Source organism: Mastigoproctus giganteus, chromosome 1, assembly GCF_048544385.1.
Source record: "Mastigoproctus giganteus isolate SK-2022 chromosome 1, ASM4854438v1, whole genome shotgun sequence".
Lineage (NCBI taxonomy): Eukaryota > Metazoa > Arthropoda > Arachnida > Uropygi > Thelyphonidae > Mastigoproctus > Mastigoproctus giganteus.
In genome coordinates, this window is record NC_143575.1 from 265,300,648 (window position 1) to 265,324,233 (window position 23,586).

Genomic DNA, 23,586 nt, shown 5'->3' on the forward strand with positions numbered 1-23,586 from the left:
TCATTATCCTGTTGGAAGTAACGATCTGACTGAGGATAAACTGTCAAAATGAACGATGCACTTGGTCAGCAACGATGTTTAGGTACGACGTGGCATTCAGACGTGAATCTGTGCGCATCAATGGACCCAACGTGTGCCAAGAAATCATTTCCCCACACTGCCTCTACCACCTTGAACAGTACTCGCAGACATGACAGGTCCATAGATTCATGTTGTTTGCGCCAAATTCTGAGCCTTCCATCAACATGATGCACCAGGAACTTTGACTCGTCAGACCAAGCAACTGTTTTCCAATCCTCGATAGTCTAGTGCTGGTGTTGCTGTGCACACAGGAGGCGTTCTCTCTTGTTCTTCATTAATAACAAAGGTACGCGATGTGGCCGTCGGCTGTTTTAGCCCATTCGCGACAAAGTGCGACTAGTGGTCCGTTGCGATACTTTGTTCTGCGCGCCAAGGTTGTATTCTGACGTGATGTGCGACATTGTGGCCCGTCTGTTTGCTTGCACAATTCTAGGCATCCTCCTCTGACCTCTCTCTCATCAACGAGCGATTTTCTTCCACAGGAGTGCCGTTGAGAGGATGTTTTCTGTTGCACCATTCTCGATACACCCTTGAAACAGTGGTGCGTAAAAGGTTTAAGAGAACTGCCGATTCAGAGATGCTTTGCCCAGCACGTCTTACACCTACTACCATGCCACGTTCAAAATCCGTTAGATCACTCCTTTTCCCCATTCTTGCTACGGTATATACGCTTAAGTCATACTGCAAAGATTGTTCTGCTGCATTTATATCAACAACTGTGGTCATGTGACTTGCAACGTTGTGGGTTAAACCATTTGTGTGCACAGCACAGGTGTACCTAACAAAGTCTCAGCATAGTGTAGGTCTTTAGCAAATTGGTTCGATCCTTCTGCCTTGTAATGTGAAACTAATATCTCTACATACTGTCCATCTTATCTTTGTGTTTTTAACATCCTCTTTAAAGTTTTTCAAGTTTTTAATTTCAATAATTTATTGTGTATTTTTAACTTTAACAGAAAATCAACCTTCATTGCTTAATGAGGATGTGTTTAATTGAGAACAACTTTCTTTCGATTTTTTTTTTATTTTACAGTTGAGCAAGTGAATATAAAAATCAAATGAAATTAAGTAAATTTATTTAGGGACTGGTCCAGACAGTTTTTCTCGAATCTTTCTTTTCACAAGAATCCACTTTATCTGAAATGATAAATAAATAAGCATTTTAACAAAGTTTTGCCATTAAATTGAAACAAATAGAGTTAATTTTAGAATAGGGTTAATTAAATTTAGGATGATACGTTTCACCAGGACATTAAAATCGTGGAGATGAGGTATGAAGTGGAATGTCAACATGATGGCTGGCTATTGCTGGATGCTAAAGAGGGAATATAAAGGAGAAGAATCTGCAGGAAAATCAAAGAAACGAAACTGTGACCCATTATAGATCACTTTTTAAAATGAGAGGTGGCAGATTACCAATTTTTTAGACACACACACCAACCATTTATGACTGGTTGAATAATGAAATAAAATAAAATGATAGAAAAGACTGTAAAATAATATTTACAAAAAACTAAACTATAACAAAAGTAAAATAAGTAAATAAGTTAAAATGCATTAAAATATAAATATAAAAGCGATAAAAAGACGATAAAAAACACTAGAGCTTTCGGAGGTGTCTTCCTCAGTAATAGTGAGACTTAAATGACACATCCTTAAATACCAGGTTCACGGCACACGTGGATGACCAGGCGCATACTCAGCATTCCTTTCACTTGTGCCGGAACCGGAAGTGGGCTGGACACGTGGAAAATTAAAACGTTTGTCTCTTGTCAAAACCACCGCCTCAAAAAGGGGGTGAAGCCTAACTCCCCTGTCTCTGTTTATACTATTGTTACCAGAGGATCCAATCCACAGACTTTCCAGCCACTTGCGGTCCCAGAATCTGTGCGCCCGGTCAAGGATGACAGGGTTGTCGGGGGAGATCTGGTGTTGTTTTTCCCAATAGTGCTCGGCAATGGCGGATTTATTGAGCTCTGCGGTCCGTATCGCTCGTGAATGTTCTCCCAGACGGTCCTTGAGACGCCGTCCTGTCTCCCCCACGTAACATTCCCCACAATCCGGGCATGTGATCTCATACACGACCCCACTACTAGAATCCCTAGTAATGGGGTCTTTGACCTGTGACACTACTGTGTGCAACCTCCGGCCCGGAAGCTGCACACAGCGTGTCTGAAAGTCGCGAAGCATCCTCGCAATGCGATCTGACAGGCCCGGATAGTAGGGAACATACACTGTGGTAAGCGGTACAGGCGGAACTACCCGATTGGGCTCTTCCTCTCTGTTGTATTCATCAATGACCCTCTGGGGGTAACCGCACCTCATAAGATCCGTCGTGATTTGCCTAATTTCCTTCTCCCCCTCCTCAGGGGTACTGCAATGCGTTCTAACCCTACCCAAAAGTGCTCTGGCCACACTATTCTTATGTTGGACAGTCTGTGCCATCCTATAATGTGTGTACTGGCCCCTACACATTGGTTTCCTATAAACCTTAGTTCTAAGTCTGGGGCCTTCCCTATATACCATTATGTCCAGAAATGGGAGGGTACCATCTATTTCTACCTCCGAGGTAAATTTTATGAAGGGGGAGAAACCATTGAGAAACGAGACCACATCTTCCTCTCTCCCCTTCCTTACAATAGTAAACGTGTCATCAACATATCGTTTCCACTTACGCATAGGGAACTCCAATCTTGCGAAAACCCTATTCTCAAATTCCTCCATAGCCAGATTTGCAACAATGGCGCTGATTGGAGAACCCATGGCTGTACCGTGAACCTGTTTATACATCACTCCTTGGAAAACCAAGGTTGTACTAGAAAGACATAATTCAACAGCACCACATATATCTTCTATGTTTAGGTGGGATCTAGCACTTAAAGTATTATCATTTTGTAAAGCCAACCTTACACATTCTACCCCATGTGCTATGGGGATACAAGTAAATAATGATATAACATCTAATGACATCATCAGCTCGTCCTCCCCTATTTCTTGACTGCTTACAAAGTTCACAAATTCCGCACTGTCTCCAATGACCAACGTGGACCGCCCCACAACTGGGGAAATCAGCTGCGCCAGATATTTAGATAAAGCATACGTAGGGCTACCAATGAAGGAAACTATGGGCCGTAATGGAACATTCTCCTTGTGTGTCTTAGGTAACCCATAAAATCTGGGCAGTCGACACCCTGTTGCATGCATGGACCAATACTTGTCCTTTGGAATCTTTTGCATCTTTAGCCAGGAAAGTAGCATCTTATTTACACGCTGTTCTAAGCTAGCCAAGGGGTTTCTGTGAACAATCTTATAAGTACAATTATCACCTAATAAGTCTAACGCTTTCTTGAAAGCACTAGAAGAACTTAAACGGGACGAAGATATTATAATCCTACCAGCAGATAAAAGCAGATCAACTGTGGTATTAAACAAAGAAGATTACCACAAGAAAGCGTTAGACTTATTAGGTGATAATTGTACTTATAAGATTGTTCACAGAAACCCCTTGGCTAGCTTAGAACAGCGTGTAAATAAGATGCTACTTTCCTGGCTAAAGATGCAAAAGATTCCAAAGGACAAGTATTGGTCCATGCATGCAACAGGGTGTCGACTGCCCAGATTTTATGGGTTACCTAAGACACACAAGGAGAATGTTCCATTACGGCCCATAGTTTCCTTCATTGGTAGCCCTACGTATGCTTTATCTAAATATCTGGCGCAGCTGATTTCCCCAGTTGTGGGGCGGTCCACGTTGGTCATTGGAGACAGTGCGGAATTTGTGAACTTTGTAAGCAGTCAAGAAATAGGGGAGGACGAGCTGATGATGTCATTAGATGTTATATCATTATTTACTTGTATCCCCATAGCACATGGGGTAGAATGTGTAAGGTTGGCTTTACAAAATGATAATACTTTAAGTGCTAGATCCCACCTAAACATAGAAGATATATGTGGTGCTGTTGAATTATGTCTTTCTAGTACAACCTTGGTTTTCCAAGGAGTGATGTATAAACAGGTTCACGGTACAGCCATGGGTTCTCCAATCAGCGCCATTGTTGCAAATCTGGCTATGGAGGAATTTGAGAATAGGGTTTTCGCAAGATTGGAGTTCCCTATGCGTAAGTGGAAACGATATGTTGATGACACGTTTACTATTGTAAGGAAGGGGAGAGAGGAAGATGTGGTCTCGTTTCTCAATGGTTTCTCCCCCTTCATAAAATTTACCTCGGAGGTAGAAATAGATGGTACCCTCCCATTTCTGGACATAATGGTATATAGGGAAGGCCCCAGACTTAGAACTAAGGTTTATAGGAAACCAATGTGTAGGGGCCAGTACACACATTATAGGATGGCACAGACTGTCCAACATAAGAATAGTGTGGCCAGAGCACTTTTGGGTAGGGTTAGAACGCATTGCAGTACCCCTGAGGAGGGGGAGAAGGAAATTAGGCAAATCACGACGGATCTTATGAGGTGCGGTTACCCCCAGAGGGTCATTGATGAATACAACAGAGAGGAAGAGCCCAATCGGGTAGTTCCGCCTGTACCGCTTACCACAGTGTATGTTCCCTACTATCCGGGCCTGTCAGATCGCATTGCGAGGATGCTTCGCGACTTTCAGACACGCTGTGTGCAGCTTCCGGGCCGGAGGTTGCACACAGTAGTGTCACAGGTCAAAGACCCCATTACTAGGGATTCTAGTAGTGGGGTCGTGTATGAGATCACATGCCCGGATTGTGGGGAATGTTACGTGGGGGAGACAGGACGGCGTCTCAAGGACCGTCTGGGAGAACATTCACGAGCGATACGGACCGCAGAGCTCAATAAATCCGCCATTGCCGAGCACTATTGGGAAAAACAACACCAGATCTCCCCCGACAACGCTGTCATCCTTGACCGGGCGCACAGATTCTGGGACCGCAAGTGGCTGGAAAGTCTGTGGATTGGATCCTCTGGTAACAATAGTATAAACAGAGACAGGGGAGTTAGGCTTCACCCCCTTTTTGAGGCGGTGGTTTTGACAAGAGACAAACGTTTTAATTTTCCACGTGTCCAGCCCACTTCCGGTTCCGGCACAAGTGAAAGGAATGCTGAGTATGCGCCTGGTCATCCACGTGTGCCGTGAACCTGGTATTTACGGATGTGTCATTTAAGTCTCACTATTACTGAGGAAGACACCTCCGAAAGCTCTAGTGTTTTTTATCGTCTTTTTATCGCTTTTATATTTATATTTTAATGCATTTTAACTTATTTACTTATTTTACTTTTGTTATAGTTTAGTTTTTTGTAAATGATTAAAAGTTTTTTGTAAATATTATTTTACAGTCTTTTCTATCATTTTATTTTATTTTATTTCATTATTCAACCAGTCATAAATGGTTGGTGTGTGTGTCTAAAATTGGTAGTATGAATAATCCCAACCTCAGAGGCCTTATTGCAGATATGGGTGGCAGATTAGTGGAATTTTTATCACACTGTCTTTTTTATGGTGCATTTACCACGTATACAAAAGTCCCGAAAAATAAGCATTTTGTTATAAGCTAAGTGCACAAATTCTGCCAAAATTAATAAAGATTTACGAAAAATCAAAATGTCTTCAGTGATTTCTTAAAGGAACCAGGCGTGATGGAAAAAGAAACGGAAGTTATTTTTGAAATCATTATTAGAAAATGATTCAGAAACGCCCTTTTCTGTGAATACATAAATGAATTTTTTTTCAAAATGCAGAGTAGTGTTAATTATTCTCTATAGAATCTCGTAAATACCATTAACAATATTACAAAACTATTTAAAATCGTTAAAATTTATTAATATTAATAAATTAATATAATAATTAACTTTGTGATCAACACATGGATATAAAACTGAATACATTTCTTCAAGAACTTTGCAAAATACCCAATTAATTATAATAAACACCAATTATCATTTAAGAAACACAGGGTAACGTCTACCAAATAAATATTAAAAACTACATAAATCTACTATCTTCATTGCTTAACATGTGACATTAATTTCGAGCATAATCCTGTGAAATACGATGCCAAAAATTAAGGAAAGACTTGCTTTCCAATTAAAATGTGACCTATTTACAATCAAAAACAAAGATTAAACTCTAAAAAAACACGTTCGGAATATACTAACCTGTCCATTGTAACAAAAAGGGCACATAATATTGCCAGAAGGCACACTGTCTGGAACGAAGTCCTCGACCTATCGAACTCGACTCTGCTTTATCGAAAATGAAATACTCCTTTTTTTCCGTTGTGTACCGAGGCCATTTTTCATTGCCTTCAGAGCCATCTGGGGACAAATTCGGATTGCTAGAACACAGAATAAGTGAGATTAAATTAAAATAATAATAATAAAATTAAAAGAAGGACGCATTGGCCCGATGACACTGGACTACACGCCTCCATCACACTGGGAAACCAGTATAATAAAAATAATTATAAGGAGAATAACATTTTTTTAAAAAATTGTGAAAATCGCTTTAGCTGGCCTATTTCGCTAAGGTCAAAGTGACTACTGAGGCATAGAACACCCAAGAACTTGCACTACCACGGGACGGAAGCTAAACAGGTCCATCTCCATAGATGGATGATGTCCAAGAGAAATAATAATCATACTGCCTCGATTGTGGGGCAGGATAAAGTCACTCGCGATCAAGCCACAGGTAGACAAGTAGTTTCGAAAAGTCGGAGACGGTCTACTGAGGAAGGCTGTGGAGCGAGTGGCGCTGTTTCCATATGGCTACCACAAAGGAAGGACAAGAGCATCCAGTTGAAAGTGCATCATGTGCAACTCCGCTAATGACGCATGAAGTGGAACATCAAAATGAATACGTTCATCATGCGAGTATACTATAAAATAATCAAGCTGTAGACCGATATGGTAATCTAGAAGAGGTTGGAACGAGTTCCAAACATTCAGGTCACCAAACAGCTAATAGCGCACCAAAGAAGGACCATTGTCACGAAGATCATGATACTTTCTGCAATCTTGGAAAAAATCAAGCAGGATGTGAGCGATCAACACAAAGAATATTCATAACACGGGAACAGAGCAGGAAGAGCGAGGAGAAATGCAACCCAGAGTACCTGAAGTGGAAAGAGATAAAGGACGAGGTCATGATATTAAAGAATAGAAGATGAGTGGAAGAGGGGGGAATTTCGAGAATTCGAGGACATGACCCCACAAATACCCACGTGTTGCCGAAGCAAAGACCAAACAGAATCCTGTGGAGAGTCACAGACCACCGCAATCGCCCAATTATACAACATTACCTCGACAAAAACAACAAAAAGAAATACCGCCAGCTTGGGAAAGAGGACTTCAGCAGATAATAGAAGAATTGAGAAATCAAGAGCCGATTACCAACAGGCTAATAGGAGTAAGAAATTCATTGTCAAACTGAAGAGCATCCTCAAGAGAGCCAACATCCAAAAAGAAGACCAAAAATCAGAGAATAGGAAATACTTTGACACACAGAAGCAGAAACTCCTCGCATTTAGCAAGAGACTTCTCCGATAAAAAGAGAGCTTCCAAAGGAAAATAAACTACCGAGTCTTCTACGAAAAGCGAAGAGCCTTCTACAGAAGTATCGCACAAGACGTGAAATATGTAAACGGAACACACAAGCAGAAGAACATCCACGAATTCTGGGAAACATAGGGAGTACTGAAGTAAGACATAACAGTTGAGAATCCTGGATAGAACTAGAACGGAAGTAAAGCAAAGACGTAAGAGAAAAAGAATGGGAGATTCTTGAAGAAGAATTACAACAGTATTCCTGGGTTTAACAACTGTAGAACCCAGGAATAGATAACTTGCCCACACAAGCACCTAGCAGAGCAGTTCACCCGAATGATGTCACCCAGAAACAAACCCAAAGTTTCCCTGTCAGGGAATCACATATTTGAAAGATAATGACCAAGATAGAAGGAATCTGTCGAAATATAGACCGATCACTTGTCTCCCAACGCTGTACAAGATCCTGACAAGCTGGATAACAAAGAAGATATCAGACTACTTAGAGAGGCAGAACATCATTGCCGAACAGCAAGAAAAGAAAGAAAAAATCTATTATTTTGAGGCCACTCGTATAATTAAATTCATCTACCGCGCACTGTGTATTGTCTGCGAATTGCGTGTGTTCTCTGCTCGATTTGCCCGTTCCGCTGGATGAAAAGCCCCAGTTGCCCAGGGGAAAAAAAAAAACCTTGCTTTCTTCGCCTGAAACTGACTTAACTCATGCAGAGAGTGAAAAGAGCCTAATAAAGTTCCTCGCGTCATTGACGGGATTCGAACCCGGGCCTCTTCCACGCGCTGTGGAGAGGACGGTGATACCATTGTGATACCGGGGCAGACGGCTGAATAGCAGAAAGCATGCAAGCGAATGAACAAAGGATGCAAGCAGCATTTAACCGGTAATGTCTCAGTTACAGAACAAGACTACAAAAAGCGCCGCAATCTCTACACAGCCTATATCGATTAACGCTAGGCTTCCGACTGCGAGCATCATAGCTGGCTAATTGAGAGGCAGAAGATCAAAAAAGTCAATCCGACAGTGACAAACTTCGTAGAAACAACCATATCGAAATAGAGTACCACCATCAAGGTCGAGAACATCACAACTAGAGCGATCCCCATCAGGTGAGGAATCTTTCAGGAAGTTGCGCTGAGTCCGCTCTGTTTCTGTCCAAAGACTCAACTGACTATTCACCATGCTCAACACGCACTTCCATGGGCGATGTTATTCTTCTGAATTAGCTTCCATTATTCCCGCTCTTTCTTTCAAACTAGACGGAACGTGTCTCGCAACTTCTGTTTTCTGGAACAACTTCTCTTCTCACGTATTTCCTGAAAATTGCAATGTACAGAGACTCAAGTGTAATGTCAACAATTGTCTACTTTCATCTTCACAACCCATCCGCTGTATAAAGTTTTAGAGGTTCTAATGCCTTACTTATTTTCAAAAAAATAATAATAATAACAATCAGAAACAAAAATATCTTTTACAATGTAATTTTACTTACATCTCCATGTATATAAAATTACACGACTATTGTCTAATGTAATAAACAGTTTGAAAAGAGAAAACTTACCCTGTTTTGGCAAAATTTGCCCATAATCTCATAATGCGAGAGGACAAGAATATTTCTTGGGGGGCACTTTTCATTGATGGATTCAAATAAAACCCCAACACGTAAATGTGCTCTGCACCATGAGTAACTCCCATCCACTTTGAATGAAATCCTTCCATAACTGGCGGTGCATTGTGTTCGAAGCTATAAAGATAGACATCGTTTTCTGCATTGGCAAAATTTCGAGCAAACTGCTCAGTTGGACACACAAAATGGCGATCACCCACAGAATTATCGACACCATCAACGTAGTCCGATTCTATCCAATCCTTGTATTCCTGGATGATGGACTGTTCAATCAGCTCATTATTGAAAGGAAAGTATGTCCTCAGAGTTTTTAAAAATTCCTTATACGTGATAGTAAGGTCATCAACCACTTTGAAAATATCGGGGAGGTCCATAACTAGAAAAGTAGATCCCTCGTTCAACGTTGCCCCAAGGAGAATGCTCGTGTTTTTGAACTTCTTGTTTTTAAGTAATATTTCCGGATCTTCCTCAATGAATACTCCGTCTGTTACTGGAACGAAGGAAAAATCCAAAGCTCCATGAAGTTTGCCTTCGTGATTCATTAAATCCTGTGCATCTTTTTTCCGTAGACACTCCATGACATCATCGAGGTTGTTTTTATCATGAGGACAACCCACCGATTTCGCCAGTTTTAGACCTTGAATAATGGCCTTACTTCTATCGTGCATGGCCCAAGGAGAAGTTGCAGTTCCACTCTGCATGATGGCTCGATTGAACAAGTTTCGACTGAGAGGAGACAAAAGGTGATAACTTACACTTGCACCGCCTGCACTCACTCCGAACAACGTTATATTTTCTGGATCACCCCCAAAATCAGCAATATTCTCTTTGACCCAACGAATCGCCAACGTCTGGTCAAACAATCCTACGTTCCCTGGTGCATCAGGACGTCCAAAATAGAGAAACCCTAAACTTGCGACTCGGTAATTCATTGACACTACAATGACCTCTTCCTCAGAAACTAACACTTTTGGATCGTAGAACATGCCATCACTCGACCCACCGATAAAAGCCCCACCGTAAATCGAGATCATAACTGCAGCTTTCTGAGGTCTAGGGTGCGGAACCCACACGTTTAACTTTAGACAATCCTCTTTGGGATCCTTAGCTGCCATCAAGGCTTTGAGCTGTTCTCTGAGGTTTTCATCCATAATCGGGAAGTTTGATTGCATACATGCATCTGGAAGCTCGGTAGCATCCAAGGTATCAGTCCACGCTTCAACAGGCTCTGGTGGGCGGAAGCGATATTTCCCTACAGGAGGTTTGGCATATGGTATTCCAAGGAATGCATCAACAGATTTCCCACCTGGTGTCCTAATATTTTTACCTTTAATTGTTCCTAATTGCGTTTTAACAATAAGATCTTCTGATGCTGCTTGTGTTTTAGCATAGTCTCCAAAACAGATTTCAAATGCTGCAATTACAAAGATGCAGTTTCTGAATCCCATTGGGAAAAATACACTTGATTTTGCTGTTGTTATTATGATTCCTCCCACAAAAATCGATGTCTGTAAGAAGAAGAAAGAATAGTTAGCAGATAAACAACGCTAATTACTTGCAGCGTTAAAAATTGTATAATTAACTCATTAATTAATCTTTTTACTTAGTATTAATTTATGTTTAATTTTGTATTATTATTACTTAAAATAGTCAATCAGTCATTTGCAAGGAACTAAATAACCATAATCCCTCCTCAACGTTTTCTGATAGTATTTTTTAAAGACTTCACTCGTAGGATTGCTGGAACAAACAAGCCGGAAAGTTGTGGAAAGCTGTCTGGACTCTGGAGGAGGAGGAGGGCAGTTTGTCTTCACAGAAGCCTGCAGAGAGCGAAGCAGACCTGAAACTTCTAAAATTCAAACATTGTGTACGTGTGCAAGATCTATGAATCTGTAGATCTTCACCACTCAAATCGACTTGGGATTAATATTTAGGGAGTTCAGGAGACAATCGTGTTTGCTGGAAACGTATGACTAAGCCAGCTGATTTGGTTGAGGGCTAGTCGGATCTTAGACGTTTGATGATTATTTGTTCTTCTGTTATCTTTGGGTAGAATGTTGTGCCTATCGATGATGGGAGCATTTAGTCTACCCGAAATAAGCTTGGAGGGGGTAATTATAATGCGATTAGTGATTACTTGTTTCCAAGGGGTCATTCCATGCAACGAATGCCGTATAGCCCTAGAGATAATAAGGGGATGTCCTGAAGACCTATTGACGGATCGCACTAGCAAATACTCAAGCCCCAAGAACTGCTGAAGATAGGTTGGAGGAGCTGAGGACCAGATTTCCGACGCGTAGAGTGCCATGGGTACAACACAAGTTTGGACAAATCTAGATATCAGATTCTTATTTCAGTAACCAACCAGTTCCTGTCGAGCAGACCAAAGGGCTGCGTAGAATTTGTTCCTTGTTTCATTGAAGTTCTCCAGAAAAGACAAGTTCGAATCCCACTCCAAAGCAAGGTACCTTTGGGAGTTGACATGGTTTATTTGATGTCCATTTGTAGACTTGCAGTGGGATTATTTTTTTCCTCTTTGTGAATGTCATCCGGGCAAATTTTTCGGCATTTACCTCGAGTGCAATGTAATCCCGAAAGGTGTTTATCTCATTAATTTTTTTTATTGTAGTTCTTTGGACTGAGAGCGCTTGTTCTGGCTGATTCGAATGAATGAAGAGTTTCAAATGATCGGCGTAAGAGATCATGTTTTCGAAATTTGCCAGAAGGGGGTCCAAAGCAGCTGCAAACGGTACTGCTGACCAAACGTCACCTTATGATATTTAAACACCACTTCGATTATGGAAGGCCGCCAAAGGTAACCCTATATAGTACTCAAATTCCATATGTACAGAACACCAAGTATTTGGGTTTAACTTTAGATGATCGTCTCAGGTTTCATGTACATGTCACTAAAATCAATGAAAAAATCAAAAAGTTCGTAGCTGCAGTTGTTAGAATTTCCCGCAAGGAATGGGGTTTATCCAAAAAAACTCTGGTATTGTACTACAAGACGATATTTCTTCCGATTGTAGATTATGGTGCTGGTATTTGGTTTGCTGCTGCTACCAAGGTTACAACTAAAGCCAAGCTTCTGTCCCTGCAACGTACAATGTTGCTTACAGTTATATGCGCTCCAAGGACAGTGTCGACAAATGCCTTACAGGTTATTGCAGGTACCATCCCCTTGGATTTACACATTATTTTCCGAGGTATTGTATATAACTTAAAGAAGGGAAGGGCGTTACAAATATTGAATATCACCTCTAATCCAAATAACAACATAAAGGAGGAAAAACGTAGAATTTGGGGTGAGCTTGTGAATTGCTGGCAGCAACGTTGGGATTTGAGTGAGTATGGAACCATTACAAGAGGCTTCATTCCAGCCGTAAGCTTTGCAATGGACAGGAGGGTGTCTTCTTGGTTTGCTCCCACCCTGACCACGAGTTACTTAATCACTGGACATGGCTTAAGGGCCAAACTATTTGAAAGAGGATTAGAACCTGACCCCTACTGTTCGTGCGGTGAGGTGGAATCTTGGAGACATGTCATCCTTGAATGCGGACTGTATACTTCAGACAGGCAGGAATTACCAAATAGGTTACCAAACCTCACTGAGAATAATTTACCTCTCTTGGTTCAGAGGTGGGACATCTTTGCTTTGCTTCAAGAATTCTCGGCCAAAGTTTTTAAAAGAAGACAGGAGTTAAGAAATCCATTGCAGGATCCAAATTAACGGAAGTGCTGCACATTTGACCACAGAACGCTTCGTATACCATCATCTTCATAGGATGTTTCTTGTTTACAGTGCGAGATGATCTTCTGCTCCTGGATACCCAAATGCAGGGTTGCATTTCTGGATGGACTCTAAGTGGAGATAATGTTAATCTAAGTGTTAATGTTAATGTTTCTAAGTGTTATTGTTAAGTTAATGTCATAAATAATTGTATAATGTTGCTTTTGTTTCAACAAGTATATATTGTTCTTAGTTGGAATTTTTTTTTTATTTTTTATTTTATTTTTTTTTTTTTCGCTGGCCTCCAAGTTTGGGCAGCCTTGGGGGCGGGATTGCTGGCACCTACCAGTATAGCACTACTTCCGGTAGGTGCAGGATTTGTGCATTACAGCACACATAGAGAATGGTTGATCCAGGTGTTGGTTAATCCCTGGTGGCGAAATGGCCTGACATAACGCTCTTTTTTCAGGCCTGTTTTGCAGACGTTCTGAGCTTTCACAGGAGTAAAAGGTGGAGATGGGCTTATGTCTAGGAGCGGATAGCTCGCTAGGTGGCGCTTAGTAATATACCTTGTGTACCTTGTGCTCCTAATCTTAAGTAATTTAGATGAGTTATATTAATTGCCTGAACTTTCAAGTGATCAAGTAACAATCAGTGACTGCCTATCTACTTATACATGAAGTTTCAGCAGCGTAGCTCCAGCAAAAGATAAGTATTTTACTAATTTCTCTTTTGGGTTTGCGACAATGCACTTCTCCAAGATGGACGCTATATTGTACTGTAGTTATTTCTTATACAGCATAACGGCAGTTAGTGGACACTAGCTAAGTGCTTCGCTGACCAGTAACGTTTCCCTCCCTCTTGCTCCGTTTCGTGTCACCTCCCTGCCTGCGGCAATCTCTCTACAGCAGGAGGTCCCGTAAGCATTTGGAGAAAGCTTTTGTTTGCAGCAGTGAATAACAGGGTTAAATTTTGTGTGAGCGCCGAATATGTAGTTTTCATTTATTTGCTCAATTATGGAAGAAGAGCCACGTACTAAAAATGCAGATATCTGCAAATTATGCAAAAAGAAAATCAGTAAATTAAACAAAAGTGTAAATATTAAATGCTCGAAATGCAAATTTCAAATCTGCCAGAGCTGCACAGGCCTTTCCCAATTAAGCCTGAAAAAGCTATCAAGCGCAGCCCGCGCGAAATTTGTCGCATACTGCTGCCGGGAAAAGCCAGCGAATGAACAAGGGAGCCCTTCCCACTCAGTCTTGGCCTCTTCCCCTAAAGTTCTGTCCGACTCCCACTTAACGCCACCTTGCCCACTGCAGCGGAATAGAAGGCGGCACGTCAGTGATAGCCAGGTGTATTCCACCCAGTTTTATGAACAGGTATATCTCGGCCAGCCTGGTAAAGAAAGCCATGTTGACATGCAGGCAATCCGGAACCTCGTTCTTCCGAACTTTATGAAAATGCCTTCACAATACTCAAACCACTCAGAAGTAAGCATGAAAAACGCCTCTGGAACTGTTCAGACTGTAGGCATAAAAGGCGATGTGGAAAGCCAAAAGCCCGCTCCAGTCCCAAAAAAGCACAACAGGAAGGTAGAAATCCCAAAACCTGAGAGAGAAACTAGATCTCAATCTGAATCCAAGGAACAAACTGAACAAAAGAGCCAGCAGTGCGACTGCGTGGAGGAGGAGCATGCTCTGGACCCCGCACTGCGAGTGGGCCCCGTCCTGCAACAGGTGCTCACCCTTAGGACGGCATTAGAGAGCTTGTTCAAAGAACAAGCGAACAGAGTTACAACAAATCTCCGCGCCGAAATCGTCTCCTTATGGAGCAAATTGGAGACTATCCTCCTCTCTACACAATCGGAATATGACAAAGCAACTGCCAAGTTGGAGGCCTACTTGGAGGGAAGGGCAAATCAAATGCCACAGCGTGCCCCTTCCTACGCACAAGCGCTGAGGACCACACCTTACCAGACGCCGAGTGCAGACTCTAGTGCACAACCTGCCAAACGGAAAACACTCCTAAAGCAACCAAATCTGGTCGTTCTACGCCCTGCGACACTGGACGAAACGCAATCCAGCGAAGAGCTCAAGACACAAGTAATCACCAATCTAAGAAATGACCTCAAGACAACGAGGATAAAAGCAGTTAGGAAGACCAGAAACACCGGCATACTAATAGAGACGGAAACAAAAGAAGAAGCAGAAAAGATCATCAATAACCCAAAAATCCCAGAACTAGGCCTTACCGCGACCTTGCCCAAGCGAAAAGGACCGTCCATAACAATATATGACTTAGAAAATGACCTGACACCAAACCAGTTGGCAGACGAGATCTACCAGAGAAATTTCTCCAACTCCCTACCTAACTCTGATGCCCAAAACCTGCTCACCCCAAAGTACTCCTACAAATCTAAAGACGCTAGATCCACCAACTGGATTGTGGAACTTACCCCGGTCGCCTGGCAGGCCCTGAAAGGACAGACAAGGATCTTTGTAAACTGGAGCAGCCACCGCTTCCGCGAGCACGTGGGTGTGCTCAAATGCTTCCGTTGTTGCAAATATGGCCACACTACACATACTTGCAAACAAACGGCACCAACCTGTGGTCACTGTTCTGAAAAAGGCCATTATTATAACAACTGCCCAAATAAAAGCACACAACCAGTTTGTACAAATTGTAAAAGCCTAAAAATTAACTCTGCGCACTCCATAAGAGACAGCAAATGCCCAGTGTACCTTAAGGCTAAGAGTTTATACCAGGAAAGACTCGATTATGGGGACACGCCTTAAGGAGTACAACACCACTGAGGTTAAGTTCATACAAATAAACGCACAAAGGGCCAGGGCAGTGGCCGATCAGTTACGACTCAAAGCTGAAGAGGAGAACATTGATGTCTTAATTTTGCAAGAACCATATGCCCACATGAAAATGGTCCGGAGGTATCCCCTAAAATACAAGGTCATCCAGGCGGAGGATGAGACTCCCTGGGCAGCCATTGTCATCCGGAATCCAGACATCACAGCTACCAGAATTACCCACCTCTGCACTGCTTGGGCCGCATGTGCTCACATTGTTACCGCCATGGGAGCCCTTTATGTTGTGGCCCTGTACTGCCGCCCAGGTGAGGACATCACCTTCGCTATAAATTACCTTTACACGGTAATCAACACCTTTCCAAACTCGAGAATAATCATTGGCGCAGATGCGAACTGCAGATCCCCGGTGTGGCACAGTCACACACCTGATCGACCGGGCACAAGGAACGGTCAAAAACAGGAGTTCCTGGCAAACGCACCAGTAACGGTATTAAACCTCCCACACAACCTGCCGACCTTCTGCAATACGTTGTGGGAGTCAACTATAGATGTCACCATGGCCTCCAGAAACATAGCCAGCAATATTACTGGGTGGTCGGTCCAAGATGCCTGGACCACCTCTGACCACCGTGCCATAACCTTCCAGCTTAACCGCTCACTAACTAGGAACCCAGTACCAAGACAAATACAGCACAGGTACGCTGTTCAGAAAGCAAATTGGGACACCTTCCAGACTGAAATCACAGTTGCCTTACAGGAACATAATGCCGAACTCCAGACCACTAGCAACCCGGAACTCCTTCAGCGAAAGACAACAGCCCTCATCACTCAGGCCTGTGAAGCTGCAATACCTAGGAAACACCCAGCCCCGGGTGCAGTGCCATGGTGGAACCGGGACTTGCAGCACCTTAGAAAGGAAACTCATATCCGACGCAAGGCTTTTCAAAGGGCCCGAAGATCTTGGCCAGCTGCAGAAGTGGAGGCCTTACGGCAGCGTTACAGAGAAGCGAGAAATGCTTACACCGCGCAGATACGTCACAGCAAACAGGAGACATGGCAGCGATTGGTCACAACTACTGGCAATAACGATCCCTGGGGGGTGGTCTACAAGATCACCACAAACAAGTTCCCTCGGGGGGAGGTTGTCGCTACTACTAGAACTCCACAAGGTACCATGACTACAAACTGGGAAAGCACCATAAACAATATTCTTGACGTGGTCTTTCAACCACCGGCTGAATCACAGACTGACGATCAGAGGAAAATGTGCCAAGATAATGCGACCTACAATAACCAAGCAATGGAAATGCCTTTCACCAGGGAGGAGCTAACTGCAGCAGCATCAACTATCAGAGGAAATAAATGCCCAGGGCCAGACCTGCTAGAACCAGAAATTGTTAAAAAGACAGTAGAACATGCCCCTGACCTGATGCTAAATCTTTACAACAAATGCCTCCAGACAGGAGCCTTTCCAACATCTTGGAAGGTTGCCAATGTTAAACTTATCCTAAAAAATCCTTCCAAGTCGCCTATCCTCCCAGACTCTTACAGGCCTATAGCCTTGCTCTCCGTGGTCAGCAAGCTCTTCGAGCGCCTATTACATGCTCGTCTCCAGCATCACTACAATACTGCAGGACTAGCAACGCCCAACCAGTTCGGCTTTCGACAGGGTCATTCTGCCATAGATGCCCACCAGCACCTCCTGGGGAAAGTGGAGAACTGCAACAGAAAATACTTCTTGGTGATCTCTGTGGACTTCGCTGGGGCATTCAACACACTTTGGTGGCCGAGCGTCCTGGCCAGACTCAGAGCTGCAAATCTTCCCAGTAACCTCTATCAGACCTTACAGAACTACCTATCCAACAGATTCATAGTAGTGAATGCGCCCTATCAGACCCTCTCTAGAAGCATCCACCGGGGCTGCCCGCAGGGTTCAGTCCTGGGACCATTCCTATGGAACATCGTCTTGGACAGCTTCCTCGTCTCGGACCTCGGAGAAGTGGATGCTCAAGCATTTGCCGATGACCTCATTCTCTCCGTCTCGGCGAACTCAAGGGCAAAACTGGAAGAATCTGCAAACCTGGCCTTGGAGCTACTGCAGAACTGGGCAAAACAGAATCACCTGAGAATATCACCAGAAAAAACCAACTCAGCCTTGCTGAAAGGGAACTTGGACCTACGACGGCCTCCTCAAATTAAGATAAACCAGACGACAATAAAATTCTCCAAACAACTCAAGTATCTAGGGGTCATCCTTGACCACAACCTATCCTTCAAAGACCACCTACAAAACATCCGAACCAAGATTAGGAAATATGCAGCCCTCGTTGCTAGGGTGGCTCGAAGGGACTGGGGCCTTGGCCGGCGTACGCTACATATCTTCTACAAAGCCATATTCATACCTATCATCACATATGCCTCTGGCGTATGGTATCACAAGGCTACTACCGCAGTCAACCGACGTATCATCAACTCAACCCAAAGGTCGATTTTATTATTTACTTCTCGTGCCTGCAGCACGGTGAGCACCCACGCTTTACAGGTCTTGACCGGAGTCCTCCCCCTTGATCTGGAGATTGTGGGCAAAGGTTTACTTTACCATCTGGCAAAGGGCACCTCAAGGACCTGTCTCGGACATACAACTGAACCAGCAAATAACCGCACCGCTGAAAAGAAGAGGCTCTACGCTCACCTGCTGCAGGTGTGGCAAGAGAGATGGACAAACTCCCATACAGGGGAGATAACCAGAAAGTTTATACCTGACGTCGGCAGGGTCTACCCTAAGTTCCCAATGTGGTTCTCACCTGGACTCCATGCAGCATACCTTCTCACCGGACATGGCGCCATCAATGCCAAACTTTGCCTTTTGGGAATTGAAGAGGACCCTACCTGTGTTTGTGGTGGTCTGGAGAGCTGGCAACACCTAATGTATGATTGCCAGCTTTATGACGACCTCCGCAACATCTTAATAACAAAGATCGTATATTGTCCTAGAGGACGGGAACACAACATACTGGAAACAAAACAAGAGTACCTGGCTTTCTCCTGCTATGCCCAAGAGCTCTTTGCAAGAAGACGAGTGCTCGCTGCAGTGGAGCAGAACTGAACCCTATACATGACAAAGAGGAATAACAACTGAACCTACTTAATAAAGGACAAGAACTGACTTGACTAAACTGGACGGGACCTTGTCCCATGAGTGATATCCCAAATGGGAACACCAATGCCACTGAAGACCAACTGCAGCTTGCTGCTCGCCATCTTGGCTCTCAAACCATGCTCCCTTGCATGGTCCTATCTTTTCCTCTCTCCCCCGGCAGGGGGAGGGGACGGTATCTTCCATCCCCTCATCTCCTTGCCACTCCCCTCTTCGCCTGGTGGGGCATGGGCCTGCCCCACCGATTATCTGGGGTCGCCTTCTCTATCGTCCCCATATTTCTGTCTTTTCCCCCCAGCCTTCTGTCTCCCCCCCACCTCTACCTAATACGCAAGTGTATACCCCACATAACTTAAAATTTAATAATGACTAAATTTAATTGCGTTCACACTAAACTCATTTGGCCTTTCTACACAATTTTCTTAACCCCCACTGAGCAAAAATTCCATTTTATATATATATATATATATTTTATTTTATTTTTTTTTTTATTTATTTATTTTTATTTTATTTTTTTTTTTTTAAGGTCCTAGCCACTGAAATCTCAGGAAATTAGGTGGCAGGACCTGCCAGAGAAAATATTTGAATACTAGTGTACCTGGTCTGCCTCCACGAGGCATAGTGTGGACAACGTTGGGCCCCAGCAGGGGTCTAGCGGCTAAATGGCCAGAGGAACAACGATACACAACACTACACCCATACAATATCCATACACTTTTAAATCTCTGGCCTTTACAGTGAACTGTTACACCCACAATGAAAGCAACGCGGAGATGGGGGAAACCCCTGGTGCCGTTAGACACGAACACACTATACACTATACACTATACACTATGTCTAGGAGCCACCCTTCATATCAGGACACACACAATCAAATGTACAGAAAGACTACAGTATATATAATAGTTTGTATATAAATATTGTATATTAATGGATTAATATATCTTGAGAATGTATATACAGTTGTGTGTTAATAAATAAAATAAAATAAAAAAATACCCTAGGTTCTAGTCACCGAAATCTCAGGAAAGTAAGTGGCAGGATCTGCCAGAGTATAATTACTCTCTTGGTACACCCGGCCGGCGTTCCCTTCGCTAAATATGGTAATGCCGGGTCCCACTAGGGGCCCACGCGGCGAGAAGCCTGGATGAACAATGGGCACAATAAACTACATAGCACATGACCCACACATTATTTTTAAACCTCTGGCATAGACAGGATACTGTCACTCGAGACATAGAACATACGTGGATATGGAAGAAATCCCCAGAGCCGTCTGACCCTCACCATACCTATACCAATCTGCAGGCAGTAAAGGAATGGCAGAGACCATTGTGCCCTACAAGGAGCCATCTTTCCTGCAAAATTTTATTGAGTACGGTGGGGAGTTTATCTGAGATCCTGAAATAGTTCTCTAGGATGTAAAGTAAGGATGAAAAATTAGGTGGAAAGGTAGATGGTGAAATCTTGGGAATATTAGTCGAACCATTCAATTACAATTTTTGCCTGGTGAAGTTTGTCAGATCCGACAAAAGGTATTCATTGGTGTTAACACGTAATACGGCTCTCTAGTATGAGCGTACAATTTCGTACCAAAAGAACATACTACATGCCAAGCTATCCCCCCATTCATCAGCTTCAATAGTGGACACGAGACAGTCGGGATGAATGGCTTTATGAGATTCATTCCAAAGATTCACCGTACCATTGGAGCAAAAATTGTAAATCGACACTCCTCAGACCACATGATCTTTTCTACTATTCCATAATCCAGTCTTGGTTGCCTACACCACTCAAGAGTATATTCAGGAGATATGTAGTGGCAGAGAACCGGGTTCACCCCATTAGCCGCTATTGCACTTCTTGTGTTGAAGTTTACGCCAAAACCGGACATTTGTATGTAGTGTGTTGGGTGTGCAAATGTTATGATGTGTCCGGTTGTTATGTTATTGGCTGGTACCTGGTTCACACATTCCACCCCTACCCCGCCACGTGGAGGTGGCCAGGGTCTACTGTCATCGTGCTGATCCATACCACGGAAAAACACCAGCATGGATCAAATTTAGTGAATGAAAGAAAAATTGGATACAGTGAGAATATAGAATGGTAGGGAAAGTAAAGTAAAGAAAAGCGAAGGATCAAAAGGAGGGATCCGCCAAAGACGCGGAAGTTATAGAAGAACAAATATTAAAAGACATAGGAGGAAGTGGAAAAATCCAAAACTTTCAGGAGAAATTTTTCTTAAGAAATCCCATCATGACACAGGAACAGCAGCACTCGAATATCTTCAGCAAGCATTAATCATGGGAAAAATTATCCCCGACCAGTTCCAGTTGGGAGCAGCAAGTTAAAGTTATCTCCATTGTCTCATCCTCTTTTGGAAATGAAGAAGGTTGATGAACCACATCAGTCAAAAATTAGCAATGTAATTTCCTCTTCTTGGTTCAGCATTTTGAAGAAATACAGAAGGAAGTTGATGATCTTCAACAAACCAAGAATGATGCGGGGTAGACTAAATTCCATGTTTCATCAATGAGAGGTCTAACGACAGAGCAGAGTTTAAGGTTACACAAAAGTCACTATTAAACTTGTTATTCAATTAATCAGAATTCGTCCAGTGAGCCACTCCACCAATAAAATCCCAGGAGAACAGTTAAGAACTGCACATCCCAAGAATTTATCACCTTACATATAGTTTATATAGACACACAAATAAATCAACACGGTTTACCAAACAAGTTTTCCGTGTAGGTAAAGTCACCACCACTCAAGTCAGATCTTTCGATTTTTTTAACAAAATGCAGTGGCTTTCCTTTAGGTACGCGACTACCAAGTTTCAGATTCCGAGCCTAAATTGAATTTTATTACCACACTTTACCTTTCTATTTTTGGAGCAGTGATATTCTGACCTATTTTTTCCTTTTTAAAGATAAACTTTCATTTCTTCTCCCACCCATTGATTAATTTACAAAATGGTGCTTTGAACACGCCAGTGATTTTCTTTGTTTTCTCAATTGTGGCTGCTGCGAAACGTGCTTCAAATGATATCCCTCTCTGAAAATCGGAAAAATAGCTGCCTTTCTCGCAGCAACAACTCAGCAGCCCAAGGAAAACGGAAAGTATTTATCTGATACTAAGAAGGTTGTGTCATAGTACCTGACAAATTACCTTTGCAATTATTTGGTCAGTGAGTATATAATACATTAATATTAATCTCTCTAAATCTGCAATTTGGCTTCTTCTTGATGTTATAAAATGAGGAATAAATCAAAAAAGAAAGATGAGGATGTACTTACCCAACTGTACCACAGAAGGCTTACTAAAGTGCGAGGTGTTCAAAATTATCCTCAAATATACGTAGTGGCTGTTAAGGACAAATGCATCACGTGATAACCTTGACTAGTGTCGCTGTTGACAGAGCCATTTCGGTGCCTCTATAGATAGAGAGGCTCAGTATCCGCTCAAGGAAATCCCTTTCGAATAGAGTGCTTTTGATCAGTACACAATAGTGGTCTAGCACGTGTCACGCGATTGCTAGCTCTTATCAAAAAAACACAAAAGAATACCTACAGATATATTCAAAATACACCCTTCCTATGAGTGTCTATTGTTAAGATGGTTCACTTGAAAAATTACACTCAATTATCTAATCACGAAGAAGTCAGGAAAGAATATCATTTTCTTATATATTTTTTAATTGATTTAATTGATCGTGTATTGAAGATGATAATGCATTTTATAAGCATCCCCTTTGGTGATTTGGATTTTTAATGGCCATTCCATATCCTGGATATCTTACTACACTAATGGACAAAATTAACAGAACAAAATGTTTTTCATGAATATTTTATTGTGAACAGTATCGTCGAATGCAAATATACATTGAGTGATCACTGAATTATGACCACGTGAGGTACCAGAGTGCGCAGTTAGTCGACTTACGCAGCATAGATAAGGAAGGTGTCAGTGGTTCAGTAGGTAGTACAATTCCGAGCTGATGGGAAAAAGGAAGGATTTATTGGACAAATAAATAAAGGACAAAAAAAAGGAGGATATAAAGGACAAATTGTGGGAAGTCGAAGAGCTGGTGCCTCGATTTCCCAAAAGGCTGAACTGGTGGAGTGTTCGACAGCCGCCGTAGCTAAAGTGTACCAGGACTGCCGTCAAAATGGTCAAACAACGACCCGAGAGCAAAACGGCAAATATCAGAGAAAGGTTGATGTCAGAGGGGAACGCCGGGATCGACGACTCATACAGGCGAACATGCACAACTCTGTTGTAGTGTTCACTAACCAATACAACATGAGCGAACCCGGTTCAATAGCTGGAATGATTATGCGTCGCACTCTCGTACGTATGGACTATACCAGGAGACAACCCCCTACGGCATCCTCTCCTAACCAAGGTTCATCGGCGTAAAAGACTCGCCTGGTGCAAAGATCATGAAACTTGAACATCAGAAGACTAGAAGAAGGTGTGCTGGTCGCATGAGTCACGTTATTTACTCCACACCGTAGATGGTTGTGTACGCATTTGGCATCAACAACATGAGGCTCTTCATCCATCATGAATGGTATCAAAAGCGCAGGCCGGCGGAGGCGGTTGTATGGTGTGGGGCAT

The 23,586-nt window shown here is 42.7% G+C and overlaps 1 protein-coding gene across 1 annotated transcript; it reads right to left on the bottom strand.

The window, feature by feature from the left end:
- Positions 1 to 1,159: 1,159 nt before the first annotated feature.
- LOC150091913 (acetylcholinesterase-like) lies at positions 1,160 to 22,277 on the bottom strand. Its single transcript, XM_090370196.1, has 4 exons — positions 22,263 to 22,277; positions 9,189 to 10,762; positions 6,226 to 6,404; positions 1,160 to 1,218 (listed from the first exon to the last, which is right to left on the bottom strand). Exons 2-4 carry the CDS (start codon positions 10,700 to 10,702, stop codon positions 1,160 to 1,162), a joined length of 1,752 nt encoding a protein of 583 aa, XP_090226322.1. The 5' UTR covers positions 10,703 to 10,762; positions 22,263 to 22,277.
- Between the last annotated feature and the right edge of the window lie 1,309 nt (positions 22,278 to 23,586).

What these genes read in the sequence shown, in the direction of transcription:
- LOC150091913 (XM_090370196.1), bottom strand. Translation starts at nt 10,702, where the DNA reads ATGGGATTCAGAAACTGCATCTTTGTAATTGCAGCATTTGAAATCTGT. An exon ending in GCAAATTTTGCCAAAACAGG is followed by an intron (nt 6,405 to 9,188) that starts GTAAGTTTTCTC and finishes TCTGTGTTCTAG; the next exon opens with CAATCCGAATTTGTCCCCAG. An exon ending in CTTTTTGTTACAATGGACAG is followed by an intron (nt 1,219 to 6,225) that starts GTTAGTATATTC and finishes TTATCATTTCAG; the next exon opens with ATAAAGTGGATTCTTGTGAA.